This window comes from Aquarana catesbeiana, linkage group LG04 (genome assembly GCF_042186555.1).
Source record: "Aquarana catesbeiana isolate 2022-GZ linkage group LG04, ASM4218655v1, whole genome shotgun sequence".
Classification (NCBI taxonomy): domain Eukaryota; kingdom Metazoa; phylum Chordata; class Amphibia; order Anura; family Ranidae; genus Aquarana; species Aquarana catesbeiana.
Genome location: NC_133327.1, coordinates 556449331 through 556474416, shown reverse-complemented (window position 1 = coordinate 556474416; position 25086 = coordinate 556449331). Strand labels below are relative to the sequence as shown.

At 42.8% G+C, this 25086-nt stretch overlaps 1 protein-coding gene across 2 annotated transcripts in view; it reads left to right on the top strand.

Annotated features, from left to right (window-relative positions):
• The window catches only part of ABHD12 (abhydrolase domain containing 12, lysophospholipase), a 218669-nt gene that overhangs the window by 118923 nt on the left and 74660 nt on the right, over positions 1–25086 (top strand). For both annotated transcript variants that reach the window (XM_073627987.1, XM_073627988.1), the window contains exons 2-3: positions 2017–2141; positions 20681–20786. In XM_073627987.1, coding sequence (XP_073484088.1) covers positions 2017–2141; positions 20681–20786 — 231 coding nt within the window. The remainder of the gene's footprint in view (positions 1–2016; positions 2142–20680; positions 20787–25086) is intronic.

Genomic DNA, 25086 nt, shown 5'->3' with positions numbered 1-25086 from the left:
CTGGCGGACATTGCGGCCACCGGCCACACGCATCGGCTCCGGCGACGTGGCCCTGGCACGCCTGCTATTGCACGAAGTGTCGTACCGGTACAGCGATTCGCGCAATAGAGCCGCCCTGCCACAATATATCTGCGGCGGCTGGTCGGCTAGTAGTTAAGCCAAAGGATCAGAAATAACATTTTGTAATGTGTAAGGGGATATGGAAAAGTACATCTGCATTTTATAAACTATCCTTGTGGACAAATTAAAGTGGTTGTAAACCTCCGAATTGAATTATGAACAAAGCATATCTCTCTATAGTGTGTACTTGTCTCAATCCAGAGCACTAAGTGTCATATTTGTCTGCTGCTTCGTTCCTCTGCTATCAGCATTAATCATTTCTGACAATGTTAGCTGACACCAAGAAAAAAAAATAGGTGACAGGGGAGGGATTTCCAGCTGATTGACAGCTTCAGCTCTGTTCCTGTGTGCTGTGTTGAGGGGGTGTGTCCCTTCCTTTCAATCAGCTCTCAGAGCTCTGCTCACTGAGCTTTGCAGAGTGTAACTTCAGCTCTCCGCCCCCTTTTTTCTGAACTTTCAGACAAGCTTAATTCAGCACTTTAAATGGATGTAGAGAAGACTGCAGATAGACATTTGTAGGATTTGTTTGATCTCTGTGTATCACCTGAGGCAGGTCACTTCACTGGGTATATGAGAGGGCTTACAACCACTTTAAGTTTACAAAATCTAGCTCACTAGTATACCCATGCAATACAGCTTCCTCTGTACAAATATTATCCTTACTCTTGTTTTGTATAGTTTCTCTATACAAATAAGAAAACTGTTCCGATCAGTCAGTGTTGTTATGGATCTTACAGTCTCGTGGTAGAGGTATTCTAAATTAATGTGATTTATAACTATGATGGCATTTCTGCCTAGGCTAATATTCTTTACAAGTGTCATGTGGTTGGTATGGCCTACTTCTGAGGTGACAAGTGATATCACACAATCATGTATTTGTAATGGCCGGTGTCACATCCACATTCATTGTGGAGCACTGTCAGCATACTGTGTCACCTTCACATAGTCTGTGGGAATTTATAGACTAGATGCTTAAAAAAAAAAAAAAAAAAGTATAAATCTTTCTTATGGCACGAGGAAGCATGACAGCAGTCTGTCTTTTATAAAATCACTAGAAATATTGGGTTTGTATGAATTACACGTTTAAATATAAATAAATTCAGACCTGTATTACCAGTGTACATGTCTGAGCTTTGATCGTGGAAGAGAGTATTTTGATACAAAAAGCTGACTTTCTTTCCAGTAATCACACTGAAGGATTTGACAGCCAATGAAAAAGGTTGATACACTGGAGCAAAAAACATGACACTTGCCCACAGCATCAAGTCAGGTTTAATATTTTAAATGTATCAGGGAATCTGGTTGCTTTGGGCTACAGCTCCATGTTGGCACTAGTTTCCTTTTTGTTCTAGTTTATATGCAGTAAATCCTATACAGCAGGATGTAATTAGTTACACAGAAAATGTTATTAGAATGGATTTTATGCTAACTTCTGTAAAGGTTTGGTAAATTCATTGTTGCTTGCTTTTGAAATTAAAACTATCCTTTATTTTCACGCAGTAGTCCTTTTATGATGATATTGTAAAGTTTGCTGATTTTTTTTTTATTATTAATTGGTTTATCGTATTAACTTGCAGTGTTTATATTTTCTTGATCATTTTTCACATACTGATTCAGCGGTTCTCCCCAAGTGAATTGAATGTGCAGGAGACAGTGCAGTCAGCATGCTGGCTGAATGTTTACTGTGACATAGTGTAAGTCCCATAGTGGGTATATTGTATTAAATTAAATTCTACACATTAAACTAGATTTATAAAAAAACAACACCATAAATTCCACCCAGTTAAAGTTAAAAAATAAGTAGAAAGCAACTTTAGCATCTGATTGTGAACAGTTAGTAGTTCATTTTAATCATGCTGTTTTTTTTTTTTTTTGTTTTTTTACCTTTCTTTTAAGGCGCTATGGCTTGTGGTCCCGGTTACGAATGTTTCTTATTGCACTAGTTGGCTTCTATATAGCCATTCCATTCCTTGTAAAGATATGTCCTGCAATACAAACTCAGCTGGTCTTTTTAAATTTAGGTAAGTTATTGTGATGTTTTTGTGATTAATTGCTGGAATTGGTTATTATAGTAGCTTCAGTATACTAAAATATGCACATTAAGGACCTATTGAACACTAAAAACCACGTTATACATTCCACAGTCTGCTAAGAGCTAAAATGTAAGTTCCTTAAGCAGGCCTTAGATGTTACGATTTTCTTTCCTTTCACCATGGGTGGAAGGATGGAAAATTATTCTATTCCCCCTTCAGCACAGTCAGTGTTTATGGGGGAATGCCTCCCGCTGCGCTGTTCTGCCAGTGGGGAGCCTTCCTGGCTAGCAGAATACAATGGTTACTGCTAGTGGCTATAACTGCTGGCAGTAACTTATGTCAAAAAATCTGATGGATCAACTTGGGTACGATCAGCCTGCCCATACATGGATCAAAATTCAGACTGTCCCTGCTAAACCGGCCAAATTTTGATCCATGTATGGCTGGCTTTACTTTGATTAGTGGTGAAATGGCTCCCCAGCAGCATTCCAAAATCCAAGCAGAAGGCTGCAGAGAAGGACTGTGGCTTTTTTACAGACTGCAGTATATGATGTTGCTTTCCTTAATTTTCAGTTGGGCTTTAAATGAAATTGTGTATACATATTCATACAGTCAAACTGTAGTAGGAGGGGGTGTGGCCTGCAGCTGTATGTGAGAGGACGCTATTCAGAGCTACCGCAGTCCATCCTTGTTCGATCCTTCCCTCTCCATCTCACCCACTCTGTACCGACCCCCACTGCTGGCTGCCGACTCCCAGGCACACCCGGACCTATCACCGCCTTGCCCAGAGCTGATGATGACCTGCAGGGGGAAAAAGAAGCCGCGATTGCGGCGGCCCTGGAGATCCAAGATGGCACAGCGCGCCCCACGAGGCGCGGACAAAAAGAAGGATACTGGGGGTAAATGCAATAAAACCACCAAGCACCAGGGGAGGGAGCAGCCCAGGGACATGTTGTTCTACACACAGAAGCTGTCAGGTGCAGCCTGTACCCCTGTGTGATCCTGAACTTGCTGACCAGGAGGAGCCTGGTGCTCTGCATGACACTGTGCCCTTGGACACTTTTCTAGGATGGAAAAGGACCTGGGGGTCCTAGTAGAAGATAGGCTCAGCAATGGCATGTAATGCCAAGCTGCTGCTAACAAAGCAAACAGAATATTAGCATGCATTAAAAAGGGGATAAATTCCAGAGATAAAACGATAATTCTCCCGCTCTACAAGACTCTAGTCCAGCCGCACCTAGAGTATGCTGTCCAGTTCTGGGCACCAGTCCTCAGTAAAGATATACTGGAAATGGGGCGAGTACAAAGAAGGGCAACAAAGCTAATAAAGGGTCTGGAGGATATTAGTTATGAGGAAAGGTTGCGAGCACTGAACTTATTCTCTCTGGAGAAGAGACACTTGAGAAGGGATATGATTTCAATATACAAATACCGTACTGGTGACCCCACAATAGGGATAAAACTTTTTCGCAGAAGGAAGTTTAACAAGACTCGTGGCCACTCATTAAAATTAGAAGAAAAGAGGTTTAACCTTAAACTAAGTAGAGGGTTCTTTACTGTAAGAGCGGCAAGGATGTGGAATTCCCTCTCTAAAAGATTAGAGAGAGAACTACAGCAGTGGAAGGCCAGGTCAGTGAACTGGAGGATCAGTTACGCCCCCCCCCCCCCCCCCCCAGCCAGAGATGCCAGAATGGCCACCCAACAAGTTATACAGGTTAACAACAGAGCTGACGACATTGAGAATCGCCCCGTTCGGATCAAGAAGGTTGAGGGTCATGACCCCACTGAATTTGTGGAGCAATGGCTACAAAACATATTTAGCAAGAAGGCCTTCACTCCCCTCTTTGCAGTGGAACGAGCGCATGTGCACACCTCCTCATCCCCTCCCTCCTGGATAGCCCTCCATGCTTGCCCGCTTGTTAAATTACAAGGATCGTGAAATTATCCTGCGCCTAGCCTGTGAGAAGGGTACGGTCCAATACAATGGAACCAGGGTCTCCTTCTTCCCTAACTTCTCTGCAGAGGTCCAACGCAGAAGATCTAAATTCGCTGTTGTGAAAAAGAGGCTGCAGTGCCTTCAACTAAAATATGCTGTGCTCCACCCAGCTAGGCTAAGGGTCACAGCGGGAGGCCAAGCTTACTTCTTCGAAACCGCTCCGGACATGGCCTCTTGGCTCAATCGGGATGCACAGGATCCCCGACACAGGCGACCCGATGATGACCGAGATTGACCTTGTGGTGACACCTCCTCAGGTTGGTACAGTACTTTTATGCCAGATCCAAGGCATCGTCTTTCTCAGTGAGGGACAGTACCTCCCTTCTATACCCAGTGAAAAGGAATCTACTTGTTAGAGCCCATTCACACAGGGGCAACACGACTTCCAGCACGACTTTGGGAGGCAACTTGGACACGACTTGAGTATGAATCACAGCACGACTTGGGGCAACTTACAACACAACTTGAAGTCGCCTCCAGGACAGGGAACTTTACAAGTGGCCAATCAGAGCTTATCAGCTGTGTGTGAGAAGGAGGGGGCTGGCTGTTTAGTGGAGGAAATTACTTTCTGTTTCCTTTCTGCTTCCTGTAAAGTTGCCTCAGTATGAACAGTGATCAGACTTGGAGGCAACTTCCATTGAAATCAATGGGTACAAGTTGCCTTCAAGTCGGATTGAAGTAGTACAGGAACCTTTTCTGAAGTCGGAGCGACTGCAGTAGTGTGCATTAAGACAGATCCATTCACTTACATTGATTTATTCATGTAGCGCGACTTGAGGCGACTAGGGGCGACTTGGGGCGACTTGAAGTCGGATCCAAAGTTGCCCCTGTGTGAATGGGCTCTACTCTTATTTTGTGAGTGGTCTGAGATCAGCTGTGTGTGTGTGTGCACTCTCTCAGACAGCGCTTTGTGAACTATCTACACTACAGCCACAGTTAAGATGGCCTTTGTTTCTGTGCTCAGTTGGCACATGACTATTCTCCTACCTGCAGTTCTCCTTGCTCACTCTTCTGGCTATAATAACTATGGCTCTGTTACTACCTTTGTGCCCTGTTTATATGGATATGTTTTGTGCGCCATTGCGCAATCATGATACAAGTTGGTTACTACCAGGTACACTAATTAAACTCCTCATTTGACTCATTTTTTTCTGCAGTGTTGCTCTACGCCACCTTCCATTTGCCACCTATCCCTGATGGGGCTGGTCCACCATGGCCCGGCTCGCACGGTGGGCCACCTCTCTACTGACCTCTTAAAATGGCAAATGTAGCAGCCACCCATTTGGTCTCAGAATGCTAATTTGTAGTCCTGTGAGCCTCCAGGTAATTGACCAAATCTGGTCTCCAAAATAGTATATCTTTGCAAATGATCAGCTGCTAACGTTACGCATGTCTCATAACCATGCAAAATAGTTCAACCAAATTGTACACACGCTGCGCTTATCAAAATAAAAAAATTTCCACTAAAATATTAATAAAGTGATATTGTGCCTAACATATACAAAATCTATTAATAACTATTAATACTATACTATACATTAATGTGCAATAAATTTCAATGAATAAATAAATAGGTAAAAGTGCTCCAATAAGCCTGTGTATTGCAAATATTCCACAAAGCTTGTGCAATTTTCAAACATTAATAGATAATTCAACACAAACATCCATGCAATTTAGTGTTGCATCCAAGCATATCAGTACTGCATCTATGCAATATAGTGTTAGTGCAAGGTTCGAACAATAAAAAGTTAAAAAAATACAAAAAAAACGCATCCATGCGATTTGGTGCTACATCCATGTGATTCTATTCAATTCAGTGCTGTGTTGCTGTGCAATGATTAAATTACCAGTCCGATTTAGTGTTGCATCCATGCATTTCAGTGCTGCATCTATGCAATATGGTGTTAGTGCAATGTTCAAACAATAAAAAGTTAAAAATACAAAAAAAACGCATCCATGCGATTTGGTGTTGCATCCATGTGATTCTATGCAATTCAGTGCTGTGTTGCTGTGCAATGATCAAATTAACAGTCCACAGATCTTCCACAATCCATTCATGTGTTATGGTGAACACAAACTAAAGTGCTGTGCGCTCATACAAGTGCTCCCCCCCAGGTGATAGTCCCTCACCTTAGGGCGTGCGACCTTGAAATTAAGCTTGGTCAGAATGCGCCTTAGAACCTCTCTGGGTTCGATGTTATATGCAGGGTCCTGGATAGATTTGCACTGGTACGTCTGTTCCTCACAGCAGTCCCGTTTCTACAGTAACAAGGCGCTTCAGGACGCCACACTAAAACAGCAGAGATGAACGGGCAACAGCAGCCGGTATGGGGTGGCGTGCTAATCTGTCCCAACAGGTTGTATGTATAACGTTCTGTCCTGTCCCCTTCCCCTACGCGTGTTCGATACAAGGGGTATTTCGAATCACCCCCTGATGAAGATACGAAATACCCCTTGTATCGAACACGCGTAGGGGAAGGGGACAGGACGGAACGTTATACATACAACCTGTTGGGACAGATTAGCACGCCACCCCATACCGGCTGCTGTTGCCCGTTCATCTCTGCTGTTTTAGTGTGGCGCCCTGAAGCGCCTTGTTACTGTACAAACGGGACTGCTGTGAGGAACAGACGTACCAGTGCAAATCTGTCCAGGACCCTGCATATAACATCGAACCCAGAGAGGTTCTAAGGCGCATTCTGACCAAGCTTAATTGCAAGGTCGCACGCCCTAAGGTGAGGGACTATCACCTGGGGGGGAGCACTGGTATGAGCGCACAGCACTTTAGTTTGTGTTCACCATAACACATGAATGGATTGTGGAAGATCTGTGGACTGTTAATTTGATCATTGCACAGCAACACAGCACTGAATTGCATAGAATCACATGGATGCAACACCAAATCGCATGGATGTGTTTTTTTTGTATTTTTAACTTTTTATTGTTTGAACATTGCACTAACACCATATTGCATAGATGCAGCACTGAAATGCATGGATGCAACACTAAATCGGACTGTTAATGTAATCATTGCACAGCAACACAGCACTGAATTGAATAGAATCACATGGATGTAGCACCAAATCGCATGGATGCGTTTTTTTGTATTTTTTTAACTTTTTATTGTTCGAACCTTGCACTAACACTATATTGCATAGATGCAGTACTGATATGCTTGGATGCAACACTAAATTGCATGGATGTTTGTGTTGAATTATCTATTAATGTTTGAAAATTGCACAAGCTTTGTGGAATATTTGCAATACACAGGCTTATTGGAGCACTTTTACCTATTTATTTATTCATTGAAATTTATTGCACTTTAACGTATAGTATAGTATTAATAGTTATTAATAGATTTTGTATATGTTAGGCACAATATCACTTTATTAATATTTTAGTGGAAATTTTTTTATTTTTTATTTTGATAAGCGCAGCGTGTGTACAATTTGGTTCACCCATTTGGTCTCCTGGAACGTTAGTGCATTTCAACGGGTCATTGACTCCCCTATGACTCCCCTCTTCCTACATCCAAAAGTTTCACCCAGCTATTATAGGCCTCCAGGAGTTTGCATTACCCCTAGGTTGGTAAGGCGTACCACTCCACTTATTCTGTTTACTCTCGTGGGGTGAGTATATTGGTGCACAAAGTCCTGGTATACCAGGAGCTGGACTCAATGGTGGACTCCTTAGGTCGCTTTGTTTTTCTACACTGTAAATTGTATACCTTAACGCTAGTTCTGACTTATGTTTATATCCCTCCTCCATTCTCCAGGGAAATCTTGTAAATACTACTGTTGTATTTGTCCGACAAACCTAACTTACCTGTTTTGATTATGGGGGATTTTAATTGTTATCTAGATCCCCAATTAGATAGGCAACCTCCAATTTCCACTGCTTCTCAGGTGAGGAGCACTACCCTCAGTTGCCTTTTGGTGGAGGTGGGCTGGCTAGACATCTGGCGTCTTCGAAACCCTAATACCAAACAGTTCTCCTGTTTGACGCACGGATCGCTCTCACGCATAGACCTCTGCCTGGGCATGACGCACATTACCAATCACGCTTCTAACGTGGAGTGCTTAAACCAGGAGGTATCGGACCACTCCCCCCTAACAATATGGCTGAACACCAGGCCCCCCTCCACTATGTGCAGGGCTCCATGGAGGCTGAATGCCTTCTGGCTTCAACTGTTTTGCTCCCACGATCGCGTAAACCAGCAAATTGACCGATTTTTTTTTTTTTTTTTTCTTTTTCACGGTGTGACGATGTTCTTCTGAGATGGGAAACTTTTAAGGCATGCCTTAGAGGCACTTTTATAGCCGAGATTACTGGGGTCAAACATAACTCCTCAATCCTTCTTAAACAGGTGGAAGGCCAGGTTCAACAATTGGAGTTGGCATATGTGTTGGATCCATCTGATTGCGTGAGGGAGGCGTGGATGTCGGCCCAAGATTCTTTAGAGCGCCTGAGAACCTCTACCACGGAACGGAAATGTTTTTTCACAAAAATGGCGTTTTATGAAGAGGGGAGAAGATAAGATGCCTGTTGGCAAAAACATCCCTTGTGACAGCAAAAAAAGTGATCAAAAAAACATTTTTTTTTAAACCTAATTTATTAATATAAAAATAAAATAAATAAGAAAAAAACATTTTTAAAGCGCCCCCGTCGTCGCGAGCTCGCGCAGCAAAGAAAACGCATACGGAAGTTGCACCCGCATATGTAAACGGTGTTCAAATTACACATGTGAGGGATCGCCGCGATTGTCAGAGCGAGAGCAATAATTCTAGTACTAGACCTCCTCTGTAACTCTAACCTGGTAACCGAAAAAAAAATTTAAAGCATCGCCTATGGAGATTTTTAGGTACCGTAGTTTGTCGCTATTCCAAGAGTGTGTACAGTTCTAAAGCGTGACATGTTTGGTATCCATTTACTCGGCGTAACATCATCTTTCACATTATACAAAAAAATTGGGCTAACTTTACTGTTTGTTTTTTTAAAATTCATGAAAGTGTCCCTTTTCCCAAAAAAGTTGCGTTTAAAACACCGCTGCATAAATAAGGCGTGACATAAAATATTGCAACAATTGCCATTTTATTCTCTAGATTCTCTGCTAAAAAAAAATATATATATATAATGTTTGGGGGCTCTAAGTAACTTTCTAGCAAAAAATACGGATTTTAACTTTTAACTAAACACCAAATGTCAAAAATAGGCTTAGTCATGAAAGGGTTAATTAAAATGATTCTTATGCCCCAACTTTTATATACCCTTCATAACTCTCCTGTGGTGGTCCCCTTGAAATTGTTTTGTGTAATTAATTCCCTTTTCAGACTGCTACATTGGGGAGCCCGCGCACCCCCCCAGAATTAGGCTGGAGCAGTTGCAACGTCCTAAGGATGGAGGAGGCCTTGCCCTCCCAAATCCTTGGATTTATTATATTGCCGCTCAACTCCAACATCTCATAGGCTTCATGCCCTCTACCCCCTGTGAGTTCTTCTGGCTGTGTCTAGTTGGGACTGGTGCACCTGGAGGGATTGGAGGCCCAGGCATTCCAGCAATCCAATAAACAAAAGCCTACCTATACATTACTTCAGAAAGTCTGGAATAAATTGAAGCAACTGCAGAGTGCGACAGATCTACACAGCATACAGTCCGCTCTTTGGAAATCATACCTATGCTGAACTAGCCTAGATGGCGTGCCTGGGGGATAACTCTGCTCTCCCAGGTATTCCATCGTGGGAGGCTGCTACCTTTAAGGACCTTCAGCGTAGGTTCGCTCTACCAGATTGCATGTTTTACTATTATTTACAACTATCACATGCAGTTAAGACACAGGGAGATTTAACGGATTGGTCGCTCTCATTCACCCCCATATTCCATTGACTGCAGTCTGCGACCGAAATGAAAGGCTTTATAACCCAGTGTTATCACATGCTCTTAATGGAATATTTGAGTGCCTACCCCACCAGGGCAATATCGCAGTTGGAGGAGGATGTAGGAACCTTAACAGGGGATCAGTGGGAAGAAGCTTTTCAGTCAACCACTATATGCTCCCTCAATGTCTCACAGAAGGTGTTGCAACTGTATATCTATCTTACTCAGAGTGCATTATACCCCAGTGAAACTTCACAAAATGGGAAGACTTTTCGACCCATTGTGTAGTAGATGCAGGTGAACATCTGGGGACCTTATTCATCTCCTGTGGCGATGCCCTAAGCTACATTGCTATTGTAGTTAAGTCCTTTCTGCTATTGATAGAGTACTCCATTCCCCTTAAACCCTATTCTTTGTCTACTTGGAATCCTTGAAAAGGTGATACCCGAGAAAGTGACCAAAGTGGCTTTCTCTATGGCCCTATTTCAGGCCAGGAAGATTATTCTGCTGGGCTGGAAGTCCACAACTCCCCCTTTGGTAAAACAAATTTGAAAAACTTTGGTCTCCATAAATTAATGTCCCTGGGCTGGCACCTAGGGAGCTAGTCCTGATGAGGCTCCTGCAGTGTCCCAGGGGCTGAATGTAGTCAGAGAGTATCCTAGAAACATGGCAGTGGTGAAATAATAGGACATATAGTTTGTATACAGGGTATATACATCTAATACCCAATACCTGCCCTTCTGGATACGTGGCTGGGGAAGGTGTTTAAAAGGGGGTGCTATGTTTAACCATGTAAGCTGAAATTGCAACCCGCTAATGTACCTGATTTGCCTGAATTGTGAGTTGTTTACGGATATGTTCATTGATGTCATGATATGAAAAAGTTATCTTATCTTGTCTTTTAACATCTCTGTACCTGGTAACATCTAAATAAATACCTCTTTCATTAAAAAAAAAAACTGTAGTAAGAACACAAAATGAGACCAAATACATCTATAGCGTGTCCTGCTTGTGCGGCTGCTTGAATATCTTTATATACATCATAAAAAACTTGCTTTATCTATATTGTTCCCTTGTGGCTATACAGGGTGCCATCCAATGGGAATGAGGCATATCAGCAGCTGAGTTTTACCTTACAACATAAATAATACATATTTACAATAAATGCCTCTGGTTTTAAGCTGGAATACCTGTCCTCTTGCCCCCTCCTTTCTCCTCCTCTCTGCTTTGTAAAAAATACACTGCTGGCTTTCGACCTAAACCTTTGCCATAGAAAATTTAGAGCTGGAAGCTTAATGCATACATTCTGGGTCATGTTTGTAAGAGTGCTGATTCATACGATTCTTCTCCACGTGCAGCATTCTGCAGCAGCGACAATGCAGTAGGGAATAAAGGTGGGGCGTAGCATGAATTCCACTCAGCTTGGTAGGATATGTACTCCAATTATATGGTCTGTAAATTTTGACATATTTAGGTAGTCTTCTTCTGTGTTAAATACACGCATGCTGAAAATCTGTGTATTGAAAGCTGTGTTTGAAGAACAAGGTCATACATACATAAGGCTTGTTTATTTTCTGTGTCCTGCTTTGCTCTCCTGGAGGGAAGGGAGCTTTAGAAGAGATTATCCTTCGGGTTCCCTACTGCTTAACAAGCTTCCATGGTGGTCAGGCAACCTTTTCAAAGAGATGCGGCCATTTCAGTGGCAGACACAATGTCAATGAGCACAATTTTTATTAATTAGAGATAATTATACAGCACTGTCAATGTCAACAGCGCTTTAAGTACCATATTTATCAGCGTATAACACGCACCCCAATTTAAGAGGGAAGTTTCAGGGAAAAAAACATTTTTTTTACATAATCCACTTTGAAGCAAAATAATAGTCAGTGAGCATCAATGCATCCTGATTTAGTGCCCATCTGTTGCCCCAATGCAGCCTGATCTGTGCCCATCTGCAGCTTCATTGCAGCCTAATCTGTGCCCATCTGCAGCTTCAGTGCAGCCTGATCTGTGCCCATCTGCAGCCTGATCTGTGCCCATCTCCCTCATCAATGCAGCTCACCATCTCTCATAGGAAATCACTGAGCTGTCATCTCCTGTTTACTCGTCTCTCAGTCGGCAGTCACATACACAGTCGCGCCTCCACCATCGGCATTGGGCTAGCTCCTGTGATAGACAGAACACTGGTCCAATGCCAGTGGTGGAGGCGAGATTGTGTGTGTGATGTGAGAGCCGAGTGGAGAAGAGATGATGGCTCGGTGAATTCCGGTGGCACTCGTCCCCCACCGAGGTACGCTGATGGCGTATAACACGCACCTGCGATTTTCCCCCTATTTTCAGGGGAAAAAAGTGTGTTTTATATGCTGATAAATACGGTATATTGCACGTTCAAATCAGTTCCTACCCTTAAGGAGCTTACAATCTAAGATCCCTAACTCACATTCATACATACACATGCTAGGGCCAATGTGTGTGTCTGTGTGGGAGGAAACCCATTCTTTTCTTTGGGTTACAACTTTGCCTAGGATACTATGGAACCTGACAAACTCTGATTTCTACAGTAAGATTAGGGACATATCAGTAAATTTGCCATTTTGCTATAATTACCATGCATCATCTTTATTTGATTTTGCCATGTCTGTATGTGGAAACCTGCCAGGACAGACTTATGGCCAGTGATATTTACACAAATATCTATATATTCTATTCTAGTGATGCCACCATAGTAAATGTCCCTACGGGTTTCTCAATTTCCTGGTGGTTGCACATACTTCTGTACCTTTACATTATGTACATTTCTTGATTGTAGCAATTTACTTGTAATACTTCTCTTCCCTGCGTAACAAGTGAGGTGCCCCCATTGCTTTGGGTCAACTGTCAGTGTGGTCACAACTGATATCAGGCCCAAGTGGAAAAGAGAGGAATAAAGTGATACTAAAGTCTCTTAAAAAAAAAAAAAATAAATAAACATGTTCTACTTATCTGCTTTGTGCAGTGGTTTTGCACAGAGCAGCCCAGATCCTCCTTTTCTCTGTTCCCTCGCCGGCGCTCATGGCCCCTTCCTCCTGCCACGTCCCCCCACAGCAAACATCTTGCTATGGGAGCAACCGAGCCACTGCTCTGTGTGTCCATTCAGACACTGAGCCTTGGCTCTGCCCACCCCTCTCTCCTTATTAGCTCACTGACTTTGATTGACAGCGGAAGCCATTCAGGAGGGAGAGTCCTGCACAGCCGAGACTCTCATGCAACATCACTGGATCGAGATAGGGCTCAGGTAAGTATTAGCGGGTCTGCAGCACACAGAAGGTTTTTATCTTAAAGCGGAGCTCCACCAAAAATAGGAACCTCCGCTTGTTCGCACCCTCACCCCTCCACTGCCACATTTGGCACTTTTTGGGGGCAGAGTAGGGAGCAGGTACCTGGTTTTGACAGGTACCTGCTCCCACCTTCTGGTAAGATCGCTGCATGTCGATGCATGTCCGCCCCCCCCCCACACACACACACACACACACACACACACACACACTACCTTCTGGGACCTGTGTGTGTCCCAGAAGACGACGGGATCATTCAGAAAGCGCAGCATGACTCACGCATGCGCAGTAGTTAACCTCCCGTGAAGCCTGAAGGCTTCACTGCTGGTTTCCCTTACTTGCAATGCCGGCGCCTGCACTCAAACCCAATGGACAAATTGGCTTGGGGTGCCAACAACGTGGGATCCCTGGACAGGTAAGTATCCTTATATTAAAAGTTAGTAGCTACAGTATCTGTAGCTGCTGATATTATTATTTTTTTATTTTTTTTTACAGGCACTTTGTTTTACTGCAGATAAAGATTAAAAAACCTTCTGACTTTAGAACAACTTTAACTGTGGAGTTTTTGTTGCAACACATGTTGAAGAACATGAAGTAATATTTTTAGTCCCTCAGTATCTTGCTTTTTCCTTTTTTTTTTTTTTTGTCAGCCTGCATGTTCCTTAAGCTGGCCATAAACTAGTAACATTTCATTTGAAATGTTTCATTTCCCGCTTTTTCTCCTGCATCCTGCGTTGCACTGACCACGTCTGATGAGCAGTTCACTGTGTATCACAGGATCAGAACTTTTATCTTATGCATTTCTCTCACTATTGTTAATCTTTTGGATATGGCTGTTATGATGTTCTAGCACACAGCAGAACAAAAGGGTGTGGTGACCGTAGTAAAACAGACCTTAAACCACACCTAGGAAAGTCCTGGAATTGTATAATTTTTTTTATTGACCTCGAAAACTAATTTAGTCAAATTACAATTTATGCTAGTTAATATGCCTCTGTTTTATTTCCACCTTCTATTAAAGCATATATAAAGCATATATATGGTCAAAAATTATATATTCATTTCCACATTGTATTTCAATTCATTCTAGTTTACTCCTATTAGGCCGGGTTCACACTGGTCCGACACGACAGTCGTACCACTTTGGATCCAACTTTGCCCTGCGACTTGAAGTTCAACATGCGTCCGACTTCACTGAACAGGGATCCGACTTTGGTCTCCGACAATACCAGGCACTGTGTCTGGTATAAATCTTTAGGGGGAACTCCACGCAAAATGTTAAAACTATCATGGGTTCTCCCTCCAAGAGCATACCAGGCCCTTCGGTCTGGTATGGATTTTAAGGGGAACCCCCGCACCAAAAAAAACGGTGTGGGGGTCCCCACCAGAATCCATACCAGACCCTTATCCGAGCACACAGCCCGGCAGGTCAGGAAAGGGGGTGGGGACAAGTGAGCGCCCCTCCTGAACCGTACCAGGCCGCATGCCCTCTACATGAGGGGGTGGGTGCTTTGGGGTGGAGGGGGCCTGCGCCCCCTACCAAAAAGCACCTTGACAACCCTGGATGTTGGTTGTTGGGGTCTGCGGGAGGGGAGCTTATCGGAATCTGGATGCTCCCTTTCACAAGGGAGCCCCAAGTCTTGGCTTCCCACCCTATGTGAATGAGTATGTATACATTGTACCCCTACCCATTCACCTGGAAAAAAAAGTGTCATAAATAAAACACATTACACATATTTTTAAAGTAATATATTAAGGCAGCTCCGTCGTCTCGTCCGGCTCTTCTGGCGACGTCTTCTGCCTCCTCCGCTGATGTCTTCTGCCTCTGCTGGTTCTTCTTCCCTCTCTGGTTCTTTTCTCTCTGTCCACTGTCTACTGTCTCTGCTGGGTCTTCTCCGATATCTTCTCGCTCTTTTGCTGGGTCTTCTCCACTATATTTTCCCTCTGTTCTTCTTCCGATGTTGACTCAACGCTCTCTCCCGCTTTAACGCTGGGTGCGCGGTGTGCCATTACTTATATTGGAGAAGAGCTGGAGAGGGCTAGAAGACATTGGAGGAGAGCGGAGAAGACCCGGAGAGGGGAGAAGACCCGGAGAGGGGAGAAAAACCAGCAGAGGCAGAAGATATCAGCAGAGAGGGGAGAAGAACCAGCAGAGACAGAAGACATCGCCAGAAGAGCCGGAGAAGAAATCGGAAGAGACAACGAAGCTGCCTTAATAAATTACTTTATAAATATGTGTAATGTGTTTTATTTTTGACACTTTTTTCAGGTGAATGGGTAGGGGTACAATGTACTCATTCACATAGGGTGGGGGGCCGTGATGTGGGGATCCCCTTATTAAAGGGGGATTCCAGATTCCGATAAGCCCCCCGCCAACAGACCCCAACGGCCAGGGTTGTCGGGAAGAGGCCCTTGTCCTCATCAACATGGGGACAAGGTGCTTTGGGGTGGGGGGCGCAGGGCCCACCCTGCCCCGAAGCACCCACCCCCCCATGTTGAGGGCATGCGACCTGGTACGGTTCAGTGGGGGGGGCCTCGCTCGCCCCCCACCCCCTTTCCTGACCTGCCGGGCTGTGTGCTCGGATAAGGGTCTGGTATAGACCAAAGGACCTGGTATGGCCTTGTGCTCTTCGAGGGGGAACCCATGCTGTTTGTTTTTTTTTTTAATTTGGCATGGAGTTCCCCTTCAAGATCCGTAGAGCAAAAGTCGCATGCCAAAATTGGATCAGTTAAGACGGCGATCCGACTTCAGTGATATTCAATGGGCTGAAGTGGGATTAAAGTCTGACCAAAGTAGTGCAGGGAGCATTTTCAAAGTCGGACCGACTTGTGTCGGACCGTTAAGACGGGTCCCATAGGGAAACATTGATTTTCACAAGTCATGTGCTCCCAATGTCGGAACGTTTGTCGTACCGGTGTGAACCCGGCCTTAGTCTGAATGATCCTGACGTTTGTAAACGTAGTTTGTGAAGATTCCCATATATTTACTTCTTAGAATTCTATGACATGCATTCACTATACCCTGTGAGTAGGCACTGCTGTGTCACAGAATTCATGGAGCCTGCCTTTTGAGCTACAGGGGTGCTGAGGACAGGAGTTTTAGGAGGCAAAGTCAGTACAAGAATCAGTTTGCAGGCAGCCAGGTACCATGGGATATGCAGTGCTTAGAAATGGAAAGTAAACCGCAGAGGAGAAGCTGCAAAGCATGCAGGGAATCTAGGAAGTTGTGGAAAGAAATGGCCAGCAGACAGGTAGCACTCACAACGTAAAAGGAGATTTTTCAAGTAATCTTATATTAGATTGTCAAAAATAACTATTGTCTGTATTGCTATTACAGTGCTGATGGTAAAAAATAAAAGTGTATGCTGTGACCATAGATCTCTTTAATGTTTTATGATAGCTCCCAACTGTCCCTGATTTCGAGGGACTGTCCCTGATTTGGAACAAAGTCCCTCTGTCCCTCTTTCCTGCTCATTTCTCCCTCATTTTGGTCTGATCTATATAGCTCTTTATATAATGCACTACTTATCTTCTAAAAAGCATTTCCCTGTGCTAAACCTTTCATCCAATTTCTAAATGGCTGCATCTGTAAACCCCAAAAGCCAATATTATATATATATATATATATATATATATATATATATATATATACACATTTATACACTGTGTGTGTGTGTGTGTGTGTGTGTGTGTGTGTGTGTGTGTGTGTGTGTGTGTGTGTGTGTATATATATATATAGTAAAAAAGTGCTTGTGGGTTTAACCAATTATTATAATTTTTTTTGTTGTACAATTCTCCTTTAACCACCCTGGTGGTATGATTATGTCAGATTTTTGTGTCTTAAAGCGGTACATTGTTTTGCATAGAAATTTGGCGTTTTATATTGTAGGCCTGTAATAACACACTTAAGTCTGTCCAAACAAGAGTCTAGTAGTCATCCCGGGTATGAAAAAAGTTTGAAACACAAAATCATAAATTATAATATAATAAATAACTATAAATAATTATAAAAAATTATATAATAATAAAATGAATTTCCCCACGATTCACTATCGCTCAATTTTGCAACTGTTCTAATTTACTATCACTGTTTTCTAGCTGGTCTAAAACCACTTTTGATGTAAAGGGACACTTTTTGGTTGCCATGGACAATCTCTCTTCCAGGCAGAAAGAACAGTATATATATTATAAAACTGCAAGCAGGACACGGGACAAAAGGGATGTGAAATGATTTGATACAGTAATGTAATCTGTAAGATTACAGTATACTGTATGTGTTATGTTTTGTGTACCTTTTGAATTTGCCGCCGGGCTCCACCCCCCCCATGCGTTGCAACGCTTGCAGGGAACAGAGCCGAGGACACAGCCCACAGACACAGCGGTGGGGACATCACAGGATCCTGGTGACAAGGTAAGTAAGCTGTACCAGGATCCCAAGATGCAATCCCGAGTGTGGCTCGGGGTTACCACTATTGGTACTGAATATTAACCCTGAGCCACACTCGGGATTTTTGCCAGGGAGGTGAAGGGGGGCATGTCCTATGCCTACATACTTTTGCTAATAGGTGTCCCTCATGTCCATCCTAAAAAGTTGGGAGGTATGGTCTTATCTACCTCTTGTGTGCAGGCCCTACCTACACATCTCATGTTATGGTTAAAGTGGATCTCCAGCCCAAATGTACCATAGTTCTAGTTTTAGACTAAGTGTGAAAGGGTTAGAAACCTATTTCTCTTGGTGTTCCTACTTGAAAGATTTTTCCTCACTTCCTGTCCTGGGGACGAAACAAAAATGTAGAAGAAATCTCCCAGAAGTATTAGAATCCACTTTTCACAATAGTTTTATGTAAAGATTTATTTTATTGATGTTTCTTGAATAAATAACTGGTTTACGTTGACTTTAGTATGTTCCTGGGATTCCACATTAAAGTGGATGTAAACCCGAATTTTTTTTTTTTTTTTTTTGATGTCGAAATGTAGAGTATAAGATTTCCTATCATTTGAGCCCAGTCTTACCACAAAGAGTTAATCCAGCTGTGAGCAATCCACTTTTATTGTTCAGTGAGATAAAACTTGACAAACAGAGAAAAACTTTGTCAAATCCTCCCCCTTGCTGTGAGTGACAGGTGATTTACATATCTCGTGCACTAGCCTAAGCCATGCATTATTTTTTAATTCCCTCCCCCACTCCTTTCTTTAGCAGCTCTGCAAGGATTGGCTGTTCCACACCTCAGCATGATTTGGCATGCTGAAGTCATGTGGTTACTTTCCTGTCTTTTCACTGGGTGTTAGAGATCATAGTAGAAGTTCAGTATAAGAAATACTAATGACATCACTAATCCACCCACTGAGCTCCAGACAACAGACCCACCCACAGAATCTGCAGTATTTCTTATCTCATAACAGACAGAGGGGAGACATTTGACAGGTAAAGACACATGCAGGAGGCATGTATATCCTTATAGATAACCCCTATGGCAGTAGTTTAGAAAGGATGACACTGGGTTTACATCCACTTTAAAGTGATTGTAAAACAACCCATTCAGTTTAAAATAGTAATGAAAGGCAAAACATTTGTGTATACATAAAAAAAAAGGTATTTATGTTTTTTTTATTTCCCTTTTTTATAAGTGATCACATGCGCTCTGTTCTTAGCCACATAAGAGCTGGGGGGAGGAGAAGCAACAGTACACTGATCTTCCCAGGGAATGGCTAGGGGTGTGCCAGCACAGCTAGAGAACTGACCACAGTGTGTTCTCATGCTTAGTGTGGTCAGTTTTTAATAGGAAAGCAGAGGGACTGGCAGGATCACCAGGGATTTCACACAAAGGAAGCACTACAAAGAGAACAGGATACTTTTTCACACAAGTAGATGGTACAGCAGGCACATATCAGGAACAAGTTTTGGGGTAACAAACACTTTACCCACTTAAGGACCGGAAGGATTTTCCCCCTTAATGACCAGGCCATTTTTGCAATACGGCACTGCGTCGCTTTAACTGTCAATTGCGTGGTCGTGCGACACTGTACTCAAACAAAATTGACGTCCTTTTTTTCCCACAAATTGAGCTTTCTTTTGGTGGTATTTGATAACCTCTGCGTTTTTTTTATTTTTTGCACAAATCCCCCAAAAAATATAAAAAAACTAATTTATTTATCAGTTTAGGCCGATATATATTCTTCTACATATTTTTGGTAAAAAAAAATCTCAATAGGTGTATATTGATTGGTTTGCGCAAAAAGTTATCATGTCTACAAATGATGGGATAGATTTAGGGACTTTTATTTTTTTAATTTGTTTCTACTGGTTATGGCAGCGATCTGCGATTTTTAGCGGGACTGCGGCATTGCGGAGGACAAATCTGACCCCAAATGACACTTTTTGAAGACCAGTGACATTATTACTTTGATCAGTGCTATAAAAATGCACTAATTAATGTAAAATGACAGTGGCAGGGAAGGGGTTAACACTAGGCGGCGCTCAAGGGGTTAACTGTGTTCCCTATGTGTGTTCCTCTAACTGTAGGGGGGTGGGCTGCCTGGGACATGACAGAGATCACTGGGAACAGTGGATCTGTCATGTCTCCTGTCAAAATGGTGATCCGCCTTGTTTACAAATGCAGATCCCCGTTCTGTCTCTGCATAACGATCGTGGCCAGCCAGTGGACATCGAGTCCGTCAGACCCGCGGGCACGCTTCTGTGGCTCACAGCGGCTGCAATCTCACATGCACGGACCGATGTACAGGTACGTTGGTTCGCGCAGGAGAGCCGACCTGCCGCAGTAACTGTACGTGAGCTGGCTGGCAAGTGGTTAATTAATGACCTAATTTAGGTAGATCTTCTTGATTTCTAAATGTGCAAGAGCTTACCTTTGATCCTTTTTTATATAGTGTTCTAGAGTTTCAGAAGACATTATTTGTGATCAAAACTTTAACTGGTGTTTAACCCGCAGTGTTTTTTTCAACATCTTCAGTTGAAAAATCGAGGGAACCAGACAGAAAATTGTCAGTCGAACAGCAAGCTGCATCCATTCAGATGAATTGTCTGTTGAGGTATTTTGAAGGTCAGCAGAGCTGGCTGTCAAAATACAATAGACGCAGTGGGAGATTTTTCCATCCATGCTGTATAGCTTCAGGTTAAAAAAAAAAATTCTATGGCCTACTTTGGTGAGTGGAAACTTGCACTACAAAGTGTAAAGTGTTTATGTTGCCCATGGCAACCAATCTTGCTTTACCCTTAGACATTTTTTCAGCGTATGATGTCTATTAGCTGTCTGTTGCACAAAAATTGGTTGTGTAGAATGACTTTCCTGTACGGTTACAGTCATGTCATCCTTGTCTTTCAGTGAGGTTTCCATATTTTATTGACCTGAAAAGGCCTCATGATCAAGGGTTAAACCACACCTGCAATTTTTACTTGGAACCAGAAGAAGATGAAGCTATTGGTGTCTGGTAAGTTGTGTCTTTATTATCTCTTTGATCTGTATGCTGTCCAGTGTAGGACATGGCTTCCACACATGGGAAGAGGTGAAGCCACAGAAGAAATGGCAGCCCCTGCAGTGGTAGAACATACATAGTGATATACATTACAGGAGCTTTATGTTCATTGTTTAGTACATCTAGCTGCACTTGCAGATACATTTTTTCTTGTGTTGTATTCCAGAAGATAAATCTTAGCTGTACTTGGCATTCTTATTATTTGAGGAATGCAAAATTCAAAAACATTTTCCGACGGCTAAAAGAGGCACACAATTTTCCATTCAAAATGAGGGTTCCTTAAAATATATCTAAAGGCAAAACTTTTTAGTTTTTATTGCTGTCTGTGTCCCCATTAGGGAGATTTACCCACTGTATTTGTCATGATTACCGTTATCAGAAAAGTAAAAGAAAATCCCAAATTTTGGGTTGTTACCGGATGCAGTGTTAATTTTGGCAGCAAATTTAGTTTTAGTCTAAAGCCTCGTACACACGATCAGATCTTGCGCAGACAAAACCTCGGACGTTTGTCTGAAGGCGTGTGCCTGGATGAATACAAACGGCAAGGAATTGTCGGGCAACAAACACAAACATAGTGACATACTACGTGGTTTTTCAGCTCTTTAGCACCACCCTTTGAGCTCCTTCTGCTAATGTCGTGTTAGTAGAAGTTTAGTGAGTGTTGATTTGCACTTTTCATTTTGCGCTTTTCGGTTAGTTTCTGAGCGGCCGTTCGTCAACCAGACATGCAGAATCGGAGTAGATAGCGTGTTATTTATTATTGGCCTTGGAGTTATTGCTTTGACCCAAGTGCAGTCCAGGAACAGGAGGAGGTGGATTTCTTGGACCAAAAATTGGTTGCTTTATTAATTGTCATATGCCTTTGCTGCAGGAGCTCCAGGAGAATAATTCAGATGATTTTCGGAATTATCTCCGGATGACGGACCCCTGCTTTCACCAACTCTTGGCATTGTTGACCCCCTATATTAAGAAGCAGGACACATGCATGAAGCTTTTATTTTATTTTTTGGTTGAATAATGATTTGATTTGTTATATATTCTATATTTTTGGATACATAGTATGCACTTTTTGGTTAAGTTCTATTGGCAGATAGCATGTCTAATTTTCTTTTTGTTCTTTTTTTTAATGCACAATAAAAAAATTGTGGAGAATAATACTTGTCTATGTGTTTTACTCCAAATGACATTTTGGGAGTAGGCAGTTACATTTAAAAAAATACAATATAAAATTGACAAGGGACACCAACATAGTTGTATCTTTGATCCTAAAAACTACGGGATAATGGTGTTGTGGTAATGTGCCCAAAAAAAAAAAGCATAATAATATTATTCTTGATATCACTAGAAAATAAAAGCCTTTAAAAATACGTTTGGCACCAGAACTCCATCAGAATCACCAGCAAAGCAGCTTCATTATTATCCCATTAAAGAAGAAGAGAATGCACGCTGCATTTCGAGATTTCATAATTTGCCGTGTCACGAATGTCAGTTCTTCATTACGAACGCTAATTTACAAGACCGATCACTTCTGGCTCATCCTTGTTTCCAAGCATTCGTGTTTGTACTTTGGACTTTTGTCCGGCAGACTTGTGTACACACGCTCAGACAATCCGACTACAGACATTTGTCCGCGGAAAATTTTAAAGCCTGATATCCAACATTTGTCCACGGAAAATCCAACATCAATTGTCGATGGAGCGTACAAACGGTTGAATTTTCCGCCAACAGCCTGTCATCACACATTTCCCGTCGGAAAATCCGATCATGTTTACGCAGCTTTATGCCGCGTACACACGGTCGGACTTTTCGTCTACAAAAGTCCGACAGCCTGTCCGACAGACTTCCGACGTACCTTCGGCGGACTTGCGGCAGACTTTCTTACGAACGGACTTGCCTACACACGACCACACAAAAGTCCGACGGATTCGTACGTGATGACGTACACCGGACTAAAATAAGGAAGTTCATAGCCAGTAGCCAATAGCTGCCCTAGCATGGGTTTTTGTCCGTCGGACTAGCACACAGACAAGCGGATTTCGGGGTCCGTCGTACTTACGACGTAAAGATTTGAAGCATGTTTCAAATCTAAAGTCCGTCGGATTTGAGGCTAAAAAAGTCCGTTGAAAGTCCGGAGAAGCCCACACACGATCGGATTACCAGCCAGCTTTAGTCCGTCAGCGTCCGTTGGACTTTTGTAGACGAAAAGTCCGACCGTGTGTACGCGGCATTAGTCTTAGGACTAAAATGGCATTTTAGATTTAGTCCCATTCTAGTCTTCTGCAATTATTTTAGTTTTAGTCGTATTTAGTCGACTAAATCTCCAGTAGATTTTAGTCGATTAAAATGTCCTACGTTTTAGTTGACTAAAGTCTCCAGTGCATTTAGTTGACTAAAACTCATTTTAGTCATCTAAAATCCAGTGGGTATAATTAAATTGTAATGCATTAGTTAACATTTCTCTACAATTTTCAAATTCATTATATACTGCTGGAGTGAAAAATCTAATATGTTATTATTTATGGTATTGAGGTATGAACATGCACTACAGACCAGTGTTAATTTTGACTAAAATGCCATTTTAGTTTTAGTCGTATTTTAGTCATCTCAGTTGTTTTCGTTTTAGTCGACTAAATTAACACTGGCCAGATGAGGGGAATTCTCCCAATGGGCACACTAGTTCTGGTGACTCTGGTGACACACATGGATTCCTTTAGTTTGGAGGGTTTTTCTCTCACCTCCTGTTTTGGCAATGGGACACGAAGTGAAGGGAAATCTCCCCTTTTTAACAGTGTACCAAAGGAAATCCGGATATGTCCTCAGAAATGTTTTTTTCAATTATTTAGGTAGGCAAATTAGTTATAAAGTTATAGTCAAGCTAATGGAAGCTGATAACTTTGGCCTGGGCATCTAGGCTTTAAAGTGTATCTAGAATCAAAACCAAAAATGTAATATATTGCAGCATATTAGTTCTAGTGAGGTGGCTGCATTTGTTTCCTTTTTCCAAGCTTCTTATGCTTTTTTTCACCTGGTAATCCTGCAAATACGACTTTAGTTCTAGGGTGGCTGCTTCAAACGCTCACTGTATCTATGGAGGCAGTCATGGTCTTCACCCTTTCACAAACAGTCAATATCTCTTCATCTCTGATACATGGAGGGCAAGGCAATTGGTAGATTACAGAAGATAGATAGAAATGAAGATATTCTTTTGTGCATCTCAAAGAAGGTGAAAGGGACACAGCATTTCTGGCTAGATATACAGGTATTTTCTGTACTTGATGAAAACTTTTCTGAAAACAAATGCAGCCATCACATTGAAGGACTGTAAGCTGCAATATATTACATTTATGTTCTTGGGTTTAAAAGTATGTTTTGTTTTTTTTAAATGTGTATGCTTGCCTAGGTGGATGCAGCATTGGTCAAATGCTGTATATGTCCCCTGCATCTTCTAAGACTGAGAACTGAGCGATCAAACACTGCTGATCACTCAGTTCTTGGTCTTCAGTGAGCAGAAAGCTGGTGACTTTCAGTCATTGGCACCCTGCTCTGCCCCTCCAATGCTCACTGGAGCACTGAGCTAAGAGGCTGGGCCAGCTGCTGGTCCAGGCACCTGGGTGACTTTACATTCGGGATCAATCTAGAGCCTGGATCAGTTGAGTGACCTCCGCCAGCAGCAGGCTTTTGCCCGCTGTCGGCTGAAAGTGGTTCACAGGAGTGCAGAATGAACTGCACTCCTGTGATCCCCAGGAGAAGTATAGCCATAATCACTTTGGCTATACTTCTCCTTTTAATAGGATTAAGTCCCTCAAGGTAATTCTATAAAACACATACACCTTAGCGTAGGGATCGATCAATTATCGGAAAGACCGATTATTGAGGGCTGATGTAAGCATTTTTCGAAAACATCGGTATCAGTTATAAACTAGACCGATATTACCGATATTGGTCTCTGCAGGCTGCGGCCATCTTTTGGGGGCCCAGAAGCTTGCAGATCCAGTGCGCAAGGTGCACGCACACATTGTCATTACGCGCACTGGGCCTAGCGTTCTGAGTCTGACAGGCCTCCCTCGCCTCGACACTCGGACAGACATGCCAGCAGCCAGCCACCTACCCACAGTGAAGTGCCAGGCCACTGAGGCTGGCAAGCCAGCCATCAGCCACCCACCCACAGCAATATGCCAGGCCAGCCAGCAGACACCCACCCACAGCAAGGTGCCAGCCAGCAGCCACCCACAGCAGGGTGCCAGCCAGCTGCCAC